Below are 18,148 nucleotides of genomic sequence, written 5' to 3'. Positions count from 1 at the left end.
GAAATAAGGTGAGTAACGTAAGTATTAACATAAGTAAACTTGTTTTCTATTAAGCGATAGAACGCAATGCAAATTTTGATGAAACACCTTTCTTTTTTTCATAACTTCGATTGACATTTCGCAAAAAAAAAGAGATTCTAAAAAATCTCGCGCTCTTTTGATTTTTAAACATTTCTCTTTTGTTGAAGTCTCTTAAACAGACTCGATCATTTTTTTTTTTTTTTTTTTTCAATTTATTGCGTTAAAAAAATTATCACAAAATATTATCACTACTACGATTTTTCATTGTGTTGTATACGTATAATGTCCCTTACAATTTTACCATGAGCTCATTCATTCGTAAGTATTGACTTTTGATTCACTTAAAATCTTCATATCTCGTGCACATTGATATACACCCGAGTAGTAACATCTTTCCGGGCATGAAGAAAAAAAAAAAAAAAAAACGTTCCAACTCCTGCGAACCTGCAGGTAAATAAAAGTCCTTGGTTCAGCCATCGATTAAACGGATCAATCGAAAAACTTTTGGGCTGAATCGATTTGTGTCGTATATACATACACCACAAAGAGCTCGGCACACTACATGTCGTTGAAGCAACATAGCAAAAACACAATAATATTATCGTAGCACCGTGTGCGGTACCGAGGCATACACACACGTCCTCTTATTGTTGTTGCACGCGTCAGCCGTCATTACAGCCGCCACGCTCGCTGCACACTATTTGCCACTACGAGCCATTTTTTATTCTTATTATTATTTTAAAAAAATTTTTTCATTCTACACGTATAATTGTGTTATACGTCGACGGTTCCATTCGTTGGTACGTACATAAGTACTGTAGAGAAGCCCAGGGGGGGAGGGAGGGGAGAAAAAAAAGAAAAAGAAACCAAAGCTCTGTCCGTCAATCATTGCGGATTGTATAACGCGTAACTGTAGCGCGCTTCCTGGCAACGAAAATGGCCGACGCCGCGATATAAGTGCAAAAGTGTATAGATGTACGATGTACCTACCACCAGCAAAGCGTGGGGTACGTATATGTATGTATGAATATTATAGTGCGGTGGTGTGCGAAAGCACGGAAAACGAATAGTCCGTCCCATCGGTCGATCGGCTGTTCAGTTGGAACTGTTGGAAGGCTGGTGGGTGATACATACTCTATAGCGCCAGGTATACCTACATACAAGTACAGCCCGCAGGTGTTTTCGAGTGACACCTTTCGTTGTTGATACTGTAGCTATTGTTCCTATTTCTTTTCATTTATTTGACGCAACCATAAGCACAGCTGCCGATTGTCGCTCAATAAACCTGCAGGTATATCGATCGTGGCCCTCGGTGACCGGTTTCAGTGCTGTTGCGTCCACCGCAGGATATATTATAATTTTGACTAAAAAAAAAAAAAAAAAAAAAAGTATTTATCCACAAGCTAATAGAAAGTCGTCCTTGTTTGTGCTGTGAGTGATAGTAAAATGGTTATAGTGTATACCAAAACACCGAGAGAGCTTAAGGGTCATTACAGATTTTTCTTTGTTTTTTTTTTTTTTTAATTATCTTTTTGTGTTGCAAAGTGTCGTCATTGCACGTTTTTGGATCTCACGCGTACTTTGGTATGAAATAAATCGTGTTATTTGCTCATTCATGCGATTCTCCCTTTTTTATTCCTACCTGCACGTGTGTATGTGTGGGAGAGTATAAGTATGTGTAGGTTGCTGTTTTTTTTTTTTTTTTTTTTTTTTTTCCTCACACGTTATATACACACGCAGGTCACGCTGACCTTCACCGCTGTTCTATAATACCTATAGTTTTCTTTTTGCTTCCTTTATCGTATACGCCCGTATAGGATACGTTTCACGCCAAACTCGGCGAGTCACGATGTTTTTTTTTCTTCCTGCGAGTACTTTACTCCTCTTCGAGCGAAATCTATCTTACACAAAGGAAAAAGGAATAACATCGTATTTTGGTTTCTGCCGAGCTGTTTTTAGTACACCCCGACGATGAGTAAATGCAGCATCATCCAAACGCGATTACTATGCGTCACTCGCTTTGCTCAATTTTTACTTTTTTCCTCGATTTTTTTTTTTTTCTTTTTTCTCTGAGCTAATAAAAAAATTTTACTGACTTCTTTGCCCGAGCGAGTGTACAATACAAACAGTGCATTTTACCGTCTAGCTGAAGCTTTTTGTTCGTTGAAAAGTTGTAATTGCGCTAAGTATAGTTAATGTGTGGTGCACGTGTTTTGTTGGCCGATTTTTATAAATCGAGGGCAAATAAGTCACCTATTTTTCATTTGTTGTCGCTTGTCGCTGTTATTTTTGTAGATAGATGGTTTTAGAGTGTTAAAGTTTGAGGAAAAAAAAGTATAGGTTTGTTTGAAAAAAAGCAAATATGGTAAACTAGTTTCACTGCGAGTCGACAAGACGAAATATTTTAAAATACAAATTCTCTGAGCACGATAAAGTTGTTTTGTCTTAAATCGCCCCGTTGCAAGTAGCTTTATTATTTTCAATTCGTAGTTTTCATGTACCGTATAAAAAACCCATCACGATCCATTGGTTTTGCCAAATGACGCTATATGTATATAACAATTTACAATATACCTTATGTTTGTATTGTTGGTAACACTACATATTGTTCGCTCGACCGGAAAAAAACAATAACGTTTAGTATGGTATACGTACCAACAATAGGCTGTTAAAGGCTATTTTTGAAAAGATCCGGAAAGGGTGTGACTTTTTTATTCAAGTACAGACACATACATGTGCATGCAAGTCTTGTTCCTTTACTCTCTCATTAAAATTATTATTACAGTTCATCAACGATACACTTTATTCCAAAAGACTAAAAAATATGGTTAGCACGAAATAATATTACTGTCTCTCTCTCTCCAGTTCTAAATTAGCAGCTCGCCGATCCGTAACGGTGAACATTATTATCACTTTGTTTGAAAATAAGGCCAACAACGATTATCCCCCCAACAAACAAAAAGAGAGTAGAGCTTAGCTTCTATATATTTCAATTTTAATTGCACGTATGAAAAAAAAATCGAAATAAACATACGAGTCGATTAATCTTCATCTAAATCTCGTCAAGTATATAAAAACAACAATGTAACGACCGATTTAAAAGTCCCACATGCAGCTCGAAAGAATGTCAAGGTCGCGGTATAATGGCAGGTACACTCTCGCACTTGAAGCACGCGTTCGAGAAGGAAAGGAAGAAAACCTTCGACATCCCTTAAGAAAACAAAAACAAAAATTCGTAAGTCCCGAGGCCGTAGACGGAACGGTGGAAAGTTTCCGCTCCGACAGCGGCCGTTTGTTCTTATTTTCAGCCGAAGCCGTCATCATAAGCATATTACTTACGGATAAATCTTGCGAAACGGAGAACGGCTCCACGTAGAAAACGATCGCTCGAGATCGACTTGTACAAACGATTCGCGATCGAGAAAGAGAGAGAGAGGGGTGCCGATGAGTCAGCCGATGAGTTTTTTTTTTTCTTCTTTTCTTTTCACAGCTCTCGAGCGACTTGTTGTTCTTTTTCTCTCCCTCCCTCCGTCGCTCGCTCGCCTTTTCCTTTGCGAGTGGCTCTTGCTTAACTTTCCGTCGATTCCTTTGTGCAAAAACCTTCGATTATATTACATTGCACGTATACATGTAAGTACCGGTAAATGCTATTGTCACTAAATTAATGTTCCTCTTGTTTTTCCATCGTGTCATCTATACATTCTACTCTTGTTCTTTTAGGAAATTCCCCTCGTCCCACGTGGGAAGTTTCGCCCGGTTCTTATGTATATAGCCTTTCCAGTTGTTTGATCATAGTCACATTGATTCGTCTTTGGACCGGTAAAAAAAAGCTTTTGGATCGCTATCTGTCGTATTACGTATATATCGGCAACACGTGCAGTGAAACGCAAAATCGATCGAGCTCGTCTATCGGTACGACGCTGTGTGTACACGTATAAATTGGATGGCACCTTGTTCGTTGCCATTCAAACTTTATCGTCTTGTTTGACTTGAGCTGCATTGAAAAATACGGCAAAAGCACTGGTTTGAAAAGAAAAGAAAATTATGTTTGAAAAACGCGAGGAATTCTCTAATAAACGTCTCGAGGTACGCGCTACTTGTATACATATGTGCACAGTTGATGTGCGAAATCACGTGGCAAAGTATCGTAGGGACCATTTTGCGAATGAGTCGTATTTTCGTTTAAAAATTAAATTCATCGACAAGCGTTAACTCTCATCACCGATAAATTAGTTTTGTTGCCACAAGTGGGAGATCCGAAAATAGTACACACATGCTCGAGATAACAGCGAGTCTTTTACTTCCTGTATAGACTTTGAAGTAGAAAAATCAATCAAACCAGGAATTTCACTCGTAAAGTGCAACGTTGAATTTTTAAAAAACGATAATTTGCTCACTGCGCCAACTTTCCCTTTTCGCAAACTGCGTGGATTTTATACACAACAGCCTCTGAACATACATACTTATACGCGTGTATGTCTTGAGGAGTCGTAATGTATATGTAATATGTATGCATGATCGCTCGAGGACGCGATATAGTTCGGCTTTAGTGAATACACTAATACCTGCTTTGTTTTTTTAATCAAACAAACTTATCGAGTGTATATATAGTCTCTGAGAATAAACAATAACTTAAAATCACTCATCGCTATGTCCTCGTGCACAAACCAGCTTACATTAGAAAAAAAAAAAAAAAAAACAAAAAAAAAACAAAAAAAAAAATTAAATCGATCCTTCATGTCCTTTTTTTTCCTTAAGTGCGGGGATGATGATAACATTGGAGGACTCAATGCGAGACACCTTCCTGGTCTCTCATCCCCGGACGGGATGATGAGTTGAATGTCCGTTCAACAGCGTACATATATGTATATTCCCAACAATCGTTAAACCGTTGGTGCCTCCACTCGGAGCACCTCCAACCGCGATACTTTGCTGTTGTTTTCGAGGAGCGTGAATCAGTGCATCGAAAAAACCGATGGATGAGAGAAAAGAAAGGAAAGGAAAAAAAAAAGCAAAGTAGAGCTTAACACATCTGCCCCGCGCGTCACGGTTATGGCCCACGAATAAAGAGAAAGAGCCGCAGAGGCGTTTGACGTAACGGTACACGGTTGATACACCTATTGTATATTTATATCCATAACCAACCACACACTGGTATCCTTGCTCTGTTGCAGCTCTTCTTCTTGCTCGGCAGCCGTACTTACTCGTATTTACGGTCTATCACGTAGGTATACGTCAACAACGTAGTCCGACTGCAAAAGCACCCACACGCTAAGAGCATATATATGATATATAAGTACATATATATGTATATGGATGACGCACAGCTACACACGCGGCATTCACAATATTATAATACAGCATACAAAAGGCACAACGACCCGCGGCTCCGATGATGATTGTATTAATACGAGTACACCTACCTGGCATCAAGTAAGTATATAATATTGTACCTATACGAGGTGAGCTGCATTTAAGCACAGCGGTGTCCATATATAATAATAATAATAATAATAATAATAATATTCGTCCCTCGATGTATGTACATTTTTTTTTTTTATCCATCATTGCCATTGGGCTCGGACATGGCATTATTTTACACAAGCATATTATAGTGTTAATTAGCCATCGGTGCAAACCTGAGTTATGACCAGATGTTCATACGCATATAGACTGCACGTAATAAACACCAGGACCAACTGAATCGCACCTATAATATGATCACGTTGACGAAGATATTTATATCCTTATATACACAGCCACATCCTGCATGATAGAGTTTACCACCTCATCGTTTATCCATACAGGTAACACATATATAAGTACGTGGTGAAAGAGCGGTGCGAGGACGAGGCGACATGCGTCGCGAAACGACTCGCGGCTCGCCACCACCATCGCTCTGAGATCGGCATTGCCACCAGCTGCCATATAACATTGTACTACTTGCTGTGTATTACCGAGCGACGACAGCTCTCGGCCCATTGTGCGCGGCCGCAGTTCCATCAGCCCGGCGAGCCGAGGAAGCCGGCCGCCCGTTACTACAGGACGCTGGATTGCTGTTTTCCCCCTCACGAGATATTTATAAGTATACACGAGAAGCCTGCAGTGTGGTATAACCCGTGTCCCGTGGGGCTGGGGTTTTCGTGTTCCTATCAACTTGATGGTGATCGGGGGACAATGGAAATATAGGCCCTGTGTGCGCTTCGTGGGTGGAAACACGAAAACATCGAGAGTTTGTTCGCTTGAGAATTGAAAAAAAAGAGGTAGATAATAGTATGGCCGAGTATTGCGAGTACATGTGGGACCCGACGCGAGGGCACACGAATCACGCGCTCGCCCGTTGCATTTACGAGGAGCAGCAGAGGTTCAGCGTCAAAGACAAAAAACTGGCCATCAAGACGGTCAGAGCTTTGCTCCAGGACATGCCTGGTGTCGGTGAGTGTGTACATATTATGTATTTTGTTTATTTCAAGCGAGGCTGGTCGCTGTTTTCCGAGTGAAACTCGTTTTAGCGCGAGTGATCGGTATAAAAGTTTTAACTTTTTTTAAGAAATAAAAAAGATATAAAATATTTTTCGCCAACTCGGGCGGTTTCTGTGGTATGATATACATACGTATGGCTTGGCTTATTACGCGAGTCGTAATAAGTAAAGGGAAAAAAAACGTGATTTTTACGACGCGTCGACGACTGTTGGCTTTTCTTTTCGCGCCCCGATAAATTATTTGCAAAAATATCGGTTTATTCGCACTCGCTTGTTTATTGCGTTCCAAATAATTGGGCTACAAGTGGAAAACAAAACAAAAGTAGCATTTTGAAAGGGACGTGCTTCGGCGAGAGTTTTTATGATTTTTCGAAACACATGGTGCTACGATTCGACGTAACGGTGGTAAAAAAAAAAGGAAAAACTATTGTAAAGCACTTGTGCATGAAACTTGAGTAACTCTCAGTCTAAAGAGTAGGAAAAAAAAAAAAAAAAAAAACACGGCGTCCGTTACGTGTGCAGTGCGCCTTCATGCGTTATAATCTGTTGCACATAATGGGCTGAGCGCTATAACAGCCGCGTAAAGTTTGACGAGTGATTTTTCACCGGAATATCGAATGCACTTGCGAAAAATGAAAGAAAAAAAAAAGGAAAAAATTTTTGTCATACATTTGACTTGGCTAATATTATCACCGGCGCGTGTGCAGTGACAACACATAACTTTTCATCGGATTCCGCGCTTCACGAAAGTTTGGCTCTTCGTTATCTTAAATATTCGCAACGTGCATTGCACTGACAGCGATAAAATATTTTTGTTATGCTAACTTGATTTCATCAATAACAATGACACTGCGCTGATGCAAAAACTTGTTTTTTTTTTTTTTTTCTTATTTAATTATTTAAATCGATAAAAAGAAACAACAAAGCAGTACAGTTCGCCTGAATTTTCTCTCTTGAGAAATATCACGGTTTTATGTTCACGAGACCATCCTTTGGTGATTTGGCGTATTGTAAAAAATTATTGCGCCACGAGATGGTTGATTGTGAGGCTCTTGCGTGAGCTCATTAATGCTTGCGGGGAATATACATTTAAAAACTAAGTTTCATTTTTGCTTTACCTTGCAGTAACTTGAATACTTCAATAAAAATTGTTTACAAATTAAAATTTTTTTTTTTTTCCTAATTACAAAAACAAAAAAAATCGTGGTTTACAATGAAGCTGACGATTTCCGGGCTGGAAAAACGTATAATCATTCGATAAAAATTTTCCGGTAAACACTTAAATGTTGTGCTGCTTCAGACGTCTAATAACGAAATTTTCTTTCAAGCCTTTCAATATGGTATACTTTCGTTTCTGACAGTAGACTGTAACGTACGATCAATCATCTTCTCAAAAATATCTTCCGTCAAATAAATTGCGTAAGCGAGTAAAGCATAGTTGCAACGGTAGAAAAATTGGCAACGAACTACGTAATTGGCACAAAGCTTCCTCGGACTCTTGTTCACTTCTAAATTAAGAAAATTTTATTTTTTTTCCTTATTTTAATTTCATTACAATTTTCTTATCATTTATGTTTATAATTAGCTTTAATTTTCCATTGCGTCTACTTGTCCTACCTGTCTTGGAGGCTCTTTAATGATAATTATTTTCATAACCGATTTTGATAACCGATACAATAAAAGTGGTAGTTTTTGTGGATAACGCAAATACAGCTAAACCGATTGTAGGAAAAACAATCGGAAAGCTTCATTTATGCTCCATTAAATACCATGACAAGAGTAATTTTTTGTAAAAACTTGTGTAAGGAAAAGAAAAAATCGTTTTAAGACGCAAACGATAAAAATTAGTCTCCTTGGAGAATCGCAAGCTTTAAGAAACCTGCGTTACACACTTGAATCTTTTACGCCATAAAATCTATAAACTTTTAACAATAGCTCTCCAAAAATGAAATTGCATTAAAAAAAAAATCTTGTATGCGCATGACGATGCCACGGGTCCGCAACAGAACTGAAAGAGTGCACGGACGAGTACATCACGCGCTTCCTGCTGGCGCGGAAGTACAGGACGGAGCAAACGGCGGCGCTGATAGCCGCCTACCAGGCACAAATAACCCAGCGCCAGGACATATTTGGCAATCTGACGGCGTGCGACCCCACGATACAGGCAGCGCTCAGGGCTGGCATACCCGGCGTCTTACCTGCCCGTGACAGGTTGTTTGTCTATCAATTTGTATCTCGTGATTTTTTAAAAAAAGCTCGACCACGACAACATGATTTTTTTTGCAAATTTTTATACCCACGGGCCAGTGAATGAGACATGCACATGCTAGCCCACTCACCCGCAAAATTTATCTTCTTTCAAAGCAACTCTTAATAATTATCAACCTTTTTAAAGTCGATGGGCTACAGGTCCAGCACAAGCAAGTGCAATTTATCGATTTTTGCAGAGATAAAAAAATCAAAGCTCGCGTCACAAAGCCCCGCTGTCCCACGCGTAGCGTATGTACACCCAGATAACAAAATTGCTCACGACAACCTATCGAATTTTCCGAGATAATCGATACAAGCTCACAGTACGCGCTATTAGACTTGTCATGCTCGGTCCCCATAAGCACAGATGTCCACTCTATCGTTCGCACACGATCATCAACATTTTACACGACTCTAAACTAATTTGCTCATTGGGTGTACTATCCCTTACTGTCGTATAATTTGTTGGCAAGATTTTTTTTTTTTTTTTTCTCTTCAAATAATCCTCAATGAGATGGCTTCCACCACTGAGTGAACGATGATTCGCAGGAAAGGCCGGTGCGTCTTGGTGGTGTTGGCCTCGCAATGGGACTCCATAACGATCCCAGCTCTGGCTGTGCAGAGGGCCATCTTCTTGGTACTGGAGACGCTGATTCAAGACCCCAGAAACCAGGTACGTACGAAATACCGTCGCCCTTAACGTATCGACGCACCAAAAAAAAAAAAAAAAAAAAAAAAAAAAAGACTAACGCAGTCCGTGACGTTACCAATCAGCAAGCCGGTTTCGTGGCCGTGGTGGACTGGAGCGGGTTCACGCTGCGCCAGGGGGGCGCCTTGGGCGCCGGCGCCCTCCGCAACCTGATATCGACCCTTCGCGGCCGCTTCCCGGCGCGTTTCAAGGCCATCCACTTCATATCGGCGCCGCTCTACGTCCAGGCGACCCTCGCCCTCGTCAAGCCGTTCCTCGACGACAAGACCCGAAAAAAGGTATACATAACGCGTGCAATCTCTTCCCGAGCCCCCCCACCAATCAACCGATTTATCCGTCCCTACAGATCTACCTTCACGGCAACAACCTCAGCACGCTGCACCAGCACCTGCCCCTGGACATATTGCCTTCGGAGCTGGGCGGGACCGGCCCGGCCTTCAATCCTGGCCTTTGGGCCGAGCCGGTCATACACACGGCGGTAAAGGAGGCCGAGTCGAAAATGAAAATCGGCAGCGACGAAAATCCACCTCCGCGTGCCGTGGGGTCCGAAAGTGCGGGGGACGATGTGGCGAGGCAGTCGGGGAAACGGGAGGCTGGCGATGGTAGTGAAAGCAGGGGTGGACGCGCGTCCGGCAAAGTGGCGATAGAAATGAAAACCATGCAGATTTCGGCGAGTGACGTGGAGATCGGTTTCGACGACGAGGAGAGGCTCAACGGTGAGGGGCAGAAGGAGCCGGCCGAGGACGGACCGCAGGAGACCGAAGAGAAACGCAATCTCATCTCCACCTGAGGACACGTGCCTGCGCATATATATCATACATACGTGTGTGTGTATGCGCGTCCGAGGATTATTATCATTATTACTTCACATTGTTTTTTTTTTTTCATTATTTTAAACGTACATACGCTATCGTATACCATGACATGGAAAAGTTACTTAACGGGATGTGATACTTTTATTTTGATTTCTTGGAAATTACAGATGTCTATCTTACCGATGAGTAAGGCTTTTTTTTTTAATTCAAGCACAAAGGCACGTTTCGATATTTCAATTTTCGGATCAACAATTATTGCACGCTAAACGAGTCTTGATTATTATGTTTGCATCTTGTAAGAATGGCTTTGATAACACATACTTGTATTTGACATCGGTAAGATAGATTTCTGTTTAACCAGTCGATTATTCTCGAATAAGATACTATAATAAATATAAGTACTGTGATTCAATAAATTCTAAAAGAAAACATGAATCGTTTGTGAGTATAATATATGTACATGTACAAGTATTACTGCAATCTCGTTCCCATAGTTGGGATTTTCAAAAATCTCAATGCCTCACGTTGTGTCACACGTATATTTAAGTATATATATATGGTATTTTATAACTTGAGCGATTTTTACGATTGTTCCACGCAACGCGACGGAATCGTGTCTTCCGTTTTATATTATAAGGTTTATTACCATGTAAATGCATTTGAACGAGTATAAAATACAAATGTAAAATAAATTACTTCTTTGCACGACGTGTGTCGTTGTTGTCTTTATGAAATTTTTCCCAATTTTTTTTTCAACGACAAAGGTAAAATACAGTAAAAACAAGGAAAAGAGGGTTTATTGGAAACAGATAAAAACAATCACAATTTTATTCATACAAATACGTACATAAAATAAACTTTGTCCAAAGAATCAATAAAGAATCGCACGATATCCATTTTATCTGATAAAAATTAAACCAACATATATACGTATATATTATTCCGTTCCAGCACATGTATCGCTACGGGTCTGTTATGAAAATAGAAATTCAATGATGTGAAAATAAAGTAAAAAGAAAAGCTTACAACGATTTGTAACATCTTATAACAACGTCAATTGCATTTTCTGATATTCATCAACAGTAAATGTTAAAATAATAATAATAATAATAATCTACACGGGCTGAAAAAAAAATCGAGCCTCGCGTCGCGCAATCGAGATATAAAAAACAGTATTATTGTGGGCCCCCTACCCCAATCCCCTCTCCCTTTCCGTTTTTTCTCTGCTTGTCAAGTCCACGCATATAATGAGCAAGAGAGGTCGCAATAGGGGGCTTTATTGTTCTGCAACTGATTTCCTTGGTTTTTGAGTCTATAAGGCATTGTTTTGTTTCCTCGGCATAGGAAGTTGGCATCGGTGCGTTACTCGATTATCGCCGGTGGCACCCAGCCCCCAAATCCCCGCTGTAGCTCCTCGGCTACGGCAATCGTTAAATGATCCTGGTAAAGTCCACCCACCACCTGCGTTCGTAACAACGACAACGTTTATTTATTGTGTTTTATTGTGAATGTAATCTATCTATTTTAATTTTTATTGCCATCAAAAACTCTCACCTGTAAACCAATTGGCAAGCCCTGCTTGTTCAATCCAAGGGGACAAGCGGTCGCGGGTAATGCGAGCACGTTAATAATGGACGTGTACGAAAAATTAAAGGGCTTGACGAGTGGCTCGTAATGAAGTGGGGCAGCAGTGGGATGCGTCGGATATAAAAATACTCCGTCGTCGCCGAGCATGTCCTATATACAAGGGGGAAAACGCGAGTCACGAAATGCATGCTTTTAAAAATTTTTGTTGTGAAAATTGATAAAATTATAACAGAGGTGTGAAAAGGTAGTTGTACCTGAAACTCCAGCTGGAGCTCTTTCCCCTCCTGTTTGAGCTTGTTATGGAGCTCGGAGCCGTAGCCGACGTTCAGTCTCTCGAAGGTGGCCGTGACCAGTGCCGCGATCGTGTGCTCGCTCGTGAACGTGATCCACTTGAGCAGCTCCCAGGCTACGTTCAGCCGGCCCGTGCAGTTGCTCATCTCGTACGAGAAGTCTTTGCCATCGCGGCTCGACATTCTGGCCAGCCACAGCGACAAGCTCTTCTTGAACTTGCGGATCTCAACCTTCGTCGGCTTGACATTGTGCACCCTCTCGAAGTAATCGACGACGCGCCGCATCGATTCCTTGATCTCCGGGTCCACGGACGACACGAGTATCTCGCCGCCGCTGTCCTCCATGTAAAACACCTGACGATGGGGTTCGACGCCAGTCAGTTGGGAAGCATATCATTTGAAATCGGGGGAAAAAACAAAACACGTGCCTTGAGCTTTGACATGTCGACCTTGGAGTTGAGTTTCAGCAGCTCGGCATTTTTCCCGGCAAGTACCCCCAGCATGGGCCCCAAGTCCTCGGCGAACCGGCACATCGGGCCCACCACTAGGAGCGCGTTCTGCTCCTCCGTGTACGCGTTTGGATACTGGCCCTCGTTAGACACGACACCTAAACGCATAAACAGATTGGTAAATGAAAAAATGTTTTAAAAATGCCCAACGAAAGCACATATGTCAGCGGACCTTTGGAGGGCCGGTGCCCGAAAATCCCGTTGAAAAAGCTGGGCATGCGAATCGATCCACCGATGTCCGATCCGATCCCACATGGGGATCCACCTGCAGCTTGAATGCAACCTTCACCGCCCGATGACCCACCCACGATGTGCCTGTTGGATGAAGAAAAGAAGAAAAAATATATCCACGTGGTTTCTCTCAAGCATGTATATGAGAGACAAATGTATATATCATTCTACAATTTGGACCCACCTCGTGTTGTAAGGATTTTTGGTGGTTCCGTATATGCAGTTCGTGCTCTCCCACCACATGGCGAGCTCGGACACGTTGGTGGTAGCGAGGGGAATGCCCCCCGCGAGTCTCATCAGTCTCACGCACTCCGCGTCCCTGGCGGCCCGGTAGTTCCTGCGAGCTACCAGACCAGCGGTCTGTTTCAGGTTCTCGATGGCAATGCAGTCCTACGCGTACAAATAACATATATTATATTCTCGGGTGAAAAAAAGATCATCATAACTCGACGTCATGTATGTATACCTTGGTCGTGAAGGGGACCCCGAAAAACGGCTTGTCTCTGGCGAGGGTCTCAACGGAGGGTTTGTCCAGTGACTTGAGCAGCTCGTCGCACTTTACGGCATCCTTCAGCGCGTCCTCGAACCTGTCCTCCGTCATGCAGTTCAAAGTCGGCTGTATCTCTTTGATTCTCTCGATGTAGGATCTTACGACGCTCTCCGAGGATAACTGCAAGGCATAAGTTTTTGTTTTGTTTGTTTTTTTCTTCTGTGTCGGTGTCTATGTGGACTTTGCCGATTACGCAACGCAATCTCGATGCGCGCGTATATTTGCACGGACTTTGTTTGAGCCGTTGAATATGTCATTACGAGTACACGGTTCGTTTGACGGCAAAGCGAGTTCGCATGGAGTGCATTGGATTTTTCCAAATTGAAGGGTTTCGCAAAGTTTTAGGAAATAAGTGGATGCGAGGAACGTGTTTCTTTTGAAATCCACTGCACGTATGCTTTTTCAGCCAAATTTATTCCTCAAAGTCTGTCGGGCGATAAAAATCTCGGGCCCGCGTCGGAATTTGTTTGTTGGTCACTTAGCATGTGTACGGCAATGCTTGACCGGTTGATGTCATGCTTTACTTGCCACTGGTGAAAAAATGTATAATATTCGTGGCTTTCGTTTTAAGCGTTGGCTGGGGTATGGAAGAAAAAAGAAAAAAAAAAACTTACTTGGCGAGTTCTTATTTTTAGAGCGAGCACGGTGGCGCTGTGGAGTAGCGTCAGGTCCTTGATCGGTGGCTGAGACTCGGCCGGCCCGCTCAGATAGGCCACGAGGAGGAAAAATCCCCTCGCCACGAACTGGACCAGTGTGTGGATCAGGTTGACGATCTTGACGATGTTCCTCATCTTGGGCTCCTTGTCGGGTCTACTCCTCTTTTTTTTAAACGCATATGGCTGCTGCTTGTTGAGAAAATATTTTTACATGTTTACACACGACTGAGATTAGATACTTGTTGGCCGGTCGATGAGTTGGGAAATCTTTTTCTACAATAGCGCGTGTACGCGACAAATGCGCGATAAATCGATAAGAACGATTGAGTTTCAATTGTCAAGTGCGCTGGATAAGAATAATAAGTATTTTTTACTTTTTGTTTGTTTATTATTACGTTTTTTATTCATGAACAAATTTGAAAAGGCTATCTAGAGAAATGGTAAAAATAAAATAATGGAAGAAAGTGCCATAAAGTCATTTGTTCATTTTAAATACGAGATAAAAGATAATAAGAATGAAACATCATTGAGGTACATAAATTGCAGTGACGCAAATGTTTATGATTTGAAAATATTTTGGGGTATCAAGTTTTCCGGTGACTTTTAGCATCGTGAATTAAAAATACGAATTTATTTCGATTCCTGACTCATCGGTGTACAAAGTAGCCATTAAAAAAAAAAAAAAAAAAACGTAATCTATGGATGGTTCATCGATTTTATCAAAATTTTTCTCTCACCCGGTACTACACGAGAGAGTCTGAGATCGAGAACCGGCCCAAGGTCACAAAGTGAAAATAAACAGTTGAGACTAAAAATGGTTGAAAAAAAAAAAAAAAAAAAAAAAAAACACTCGTCAAACAAAATTCATCTCTGGCAATCTTTCGAAAGTCTCCGCGTTTCTCGTACACAGTCGTTGATAAAACTTTACATAACACATTATAGCACGTATGGTAATACTCCAAAAGCATATAGACATGGAATATCCATTAACAAGACGAAAATCGGCAATTGAGATGATAAATATACACACCACAGTACTTCACATGCAGTATACCCAAGAAAATTCTCGCAAAGCCAAGCACCGAGCAAACTTTGTGACATTACTCGAAACACACGAAAAAAGCATGTATGCAAATATCGAGACTCTCGACGACTCTCTGTACGTCTTATTGAAAAAAAAGGACACACACACAAACACCAATTTAGCTTATACTCACGAAATGTGCTTTACAGCGACGAAGCATTTGGCCACCCAGTTTAAGAGCCATTTCCCGACTAAACTATCCAACTACGCGTGCACACGGCAGCTATAAATTTTTACGGACACCCGAGCACTAGCGCACCGAAAAAAGGGAAAAAAATCCATATCAAACGTGATTCATTATCGAGAGATTACAGCGTCGATTCATATACAAGAAGGCATATACGTGCTCGTTCGACGCGTGTATACACACATGATAATCCAGCACAGCTACAAAAGCTCGCGGCGACCTCGTAATGTACCACATATATACTTACACGTACTGTTGCATGCGTCCAGTCATTCGGCAGTTTACTCGTTTATTCAATGAGCACGAAAATTTAGCTCCACTAAACCGATCGTATACACAAAAAGCTGGTCCACTTTTTTGACAATATAAAATCATTGACAGATCCATCGCAGGGGGGGGGGGTTTGTTGGATTGTTGACTGTAAATAAAATACAGCTCCGTCTCGAATCGGTAATCCTCGTACCATCGATCCTGATCGTAAATATTTTATACAAGTACGACCTTGTGTTACGGTTTTTTCTTTCCCTCTAGCCCGAATTTGGTTATCAGGTTTTGTAAGGTAAATTATTTTGTTCGCGTACTTTGATTTCACGGAGCAACAAAGTGCCGTCATCGTAAAACGAGGTAATTTAAGTTTCGCGCAAGTGGGTATTGAAATCGCGGGGAATTTCGATGCGTCGATTTATAGCGATTCACGCGGTTATTCGCCCAACAAAACCCGCACGAAAACTCGCATCTTCTGTAAACGAGCGCGAGGGGATTTTGGAAGAATTGTTGCAAGCTTATCCCCGTGGAAGAAGGTGTAGATCGCGCTCTGCAAGCTAGACGAGCGCGTACAAGTATATATACATATATAGCCTCGACACTTTGTCACTTGACATTTTTTCGACATGAAATTGACGTCGCGTCCGCGCGCATCGAGCTTGATGAATCAAATAAAAATTTACCGCTCACCCGACGTGCCAATAAGCATTGGAGTGTGTGCGTAGACAGTGCAACAATAATCGGTTCTAAGAAGCTTTCACTTTAATTAGGAATTTGATCGATCGATTTATCGCAAAAACATATATATATGCACTATAGGTACACGATAAACAACAACAAAAAAAAAAGATTACCTTCAACGCGCACTTGTGTAGGCTCCTAAGTATACACTGTTGTTGAACAACACGCGTTTTACGGCAAAAAAAAAAAAAAAAAAAAAAAAAAAAAAAAATAAGAAAAATTAATAGCTTCAACGAGCAGAGTCGATCCGACAGAGTATCTCCCTGCAGTGCACGCGTCCGTCGACTAAACAGCCACGCAGTCTTTCGCATCAGCTATGCGCTCGTGAGTGGCTTTTCGTTTCTTCTTCTTATTCTCTAATTTACGTGCTACGTATATACATATATGTGCAGCGATTGCAGATAAAGTGATGGCAAATGCTCGCTAAAACTCGCATACGAGCCGACAATACACTTGATTTGGCATGGGTCGAGGTGCGTATGTATATTATATGCATAAGCCGAAACCGAGAGGAGTTTGTTTATTTTATACATCTGTTTGTTCGAAGGATTAGCATTTGCGAACCGATGGTTCCCTGCGCTCGTGACTTACGGCAGAATAATAATCGTCACTTGCTTTGATATTTTCTCTACTTGTATTTATTAATTTTTACGCAAATCGGCAGTACGATGTGGAAATACGTATACTAAATACAGGGTGCACGTTTGCATAGTTGAGCGCGTATTGGAAAATCATTGCAAACAAATGCCATGTTCTTTTTTTTTTCGCAAAATATTCATGCTGTACTGGAAACTGATGCTTGAATATTGTTTGCACATTTTGTTTGGTCAGCGATCTTTGCTCGTCTGTATTTAGGCGTTCATCTTTCAAATTTTTCACTTTCGTTGATAAACTGGCAACTTACACGAACTTGTTATAAAAAATGGTAATTAATTGCACATATCAACGTTTAACCAATTTTAATTTGGTAGTAGTTCGTTAAAACACCGAAATTATTATCCTACTACCAATACGAAAATTCAGTTCTATACGAAACATGCATACATTTTTAAAATTTTTTTACTTTTACCTTCTGAATCTACAGTAATTATATTTTAGATATTATATAAAAACCCATAAATATCTACACTCCATTGTTGTTTTTTACATAGAATAACATCATATTACCGCGTAAGTAGTAAGGAAAACATAAACGAGGATACCTTATTATTTAAGTAAACAAAAAAATGTGTTTGTCAAACTATTACTTTGACAATTATGACAAATATGGACGACCACACGTGCAGCACGAGATATCGATGTTCGCATAGATATTCAAACGCAGTGCTTTTCGCGCCCAAAAGTCACATGCCCCCGCTCTCTCGCACATAGACTGTAAGGGTGGGGGGAAAGTGTGTCATGCAATTGCAAACATGTGTTGATATTTTTTAGTGAATGAATGAAAACAGCTAACGTATAGGTATATCTTTGCATGTAGGTGTACGGAATTTTGCATTTTAAGTGTCGTTTACTTAATCGACTAAAAGTGAGTCGGTACCGATGTCAGGTGTAACTATAATCAACACAGTGTATAGAAGTAACCCCTTATCAATCACCATACAGTCCTTAACAAAATAGAAATAGCAGATGTTCCAGTTGACCAGGCAAAAATAGAAACTCCGAACGGCCCGGTTTACGCTCTGTGTGTTGGTGTGCGTGACATTGAAACAGCTGATCGGAGAGTGGCATTAAATTTTACCCCCACTCCCCCAGCCCAAGAAAGTATTAGAAAA

The 18,148-nt window shown here is 41.0% G+C and overlaps 2 protein-coding genes across 2 annotated transcripts; one reads left to right on the top strand and one right to left on the bottom strand.

Moving 5' to 3' along the window:
• Nucleotides 1-5,596: 5,596 nt before the first annotated feature.
• On the top strand, nt 5,597-10,721 carry LOC106636967 (clavesin-2). Its single transcript, XM_089593578.1, has 5 exons — nt 5,597-6,456; nt 8,510-8,714; nt 9,303-9,426; nt 9,528-9,740; nt 9,809-10,721. Exons 1-5 carry the CDS (start codon nt 6,297-6,299, stop codon nt 10,250-10,252), a joined length of 1,146 nt encoding a protein of 381 aa, XP_089449704.1. The 5' UTR covers nt 5,597-6,296; the 3' UTR covers nt 10,253-10,721.
• A 366-nt stretch (nt 10,722-11,087) lies between these two features.
• LOC106636965 (fatty-acid amide hydrolase 2) lies at nt 11,088-15,374 on the bottom strand. The gene is made up of 9 exons (XM_089593576.1): nt 15,318-15,374; nt 14,059-14,286; nt 13,361-13,564; nt 13,079-13,284; nt 12,836-12,978; nt 12,583-12,761; nt 12,119-12,508; nt 11,832-12,014; nt 11,088-11,738 (listed from the first exon to the last, which is right to left on the bottom strand). The coding sequence occupies exons 1-9, from the start codon at nt 15,366-15,368 to the stop codon at nt 11,640-11,642; spliced, it is 1,683 nt and encodes a 560-aa protein (XP_089449702.1). The 5' UTR covers nt 15,369-15,374; the 3' UTR covers nt 11,088-11,639.
• Nucleotides 15,375-18,148: the final 2,774 nt, after the last annotated feature.

Source organism: Copidosoma floridanum, unplaced genomic scaffold, assembly GCF_036245765.1.
Source record: "Copidosoma floridanum isolate Cflo_tuat_1 unplaced genomic scaffold, Cflo_Japanese_pri ptg000019l, whole genome shotgun sequence".
In the NCBI taxonomy this organism is placed as follows: domain Eukaryota; kingdom Metazoa; phylum Arthropoda; class Insecta; order Hymenoptera; family Encyrtidae; genus Copidosoma; species Copidosoma floridanum.
The sequence above is the reverse complement of the archived record's forward strand: the minus strand, read 5'-3'. Positions and strand labels throughout refer to the sequence as shown.

Excerpts from the sequence above, each read along its gene's own strand:
- LOC106636967 (XM_089593578.1), top strand. The coding sequence starts at position 6,297 with ATGGCCGAGTATTGCGAGTACATGTGGGACCCGACGCGAGGGCACACG. Across the intron at positions 6,457-8,509 it reads CCAGGACATGCCTGGTGTCG|AACTGAAAGAGTGCACGGAC; the intron begins GTGAGTGTGTAC and ends GGTCCGCAACAG. Across the intron at positions 9,741-9,808 it reads ACGACAAGACCCGAAAAAAG|ATCTACCTTCACGGCAACAA; the intron begins GTATACATAACG and ends CCGTCCCTACAG.
- LOC106636965 (XM_089593576.1), bottom strand. The coding sequence starts at position 15,368 with ATGGCTCTTAAACTGGGTGGCCAAATGCTTCGTCGCTGTAAAGCACAT. Across the intron at positions 14,287-15,317 it reads GTCGCTGTAAAGCACATTTC|CAGCCATATGCGTTTAAAAA; the intron begins GTGAGTATAAGC and ends CTCAACAAGCAG. Across the intron at positions 11,739-11,831 it reads GCTTGCCAATTGGTTTACAG|GTGGTGGGTGGACTTTACCA; the intron begins GTGAGAGTTTTT and ends TTACGAACGCAG.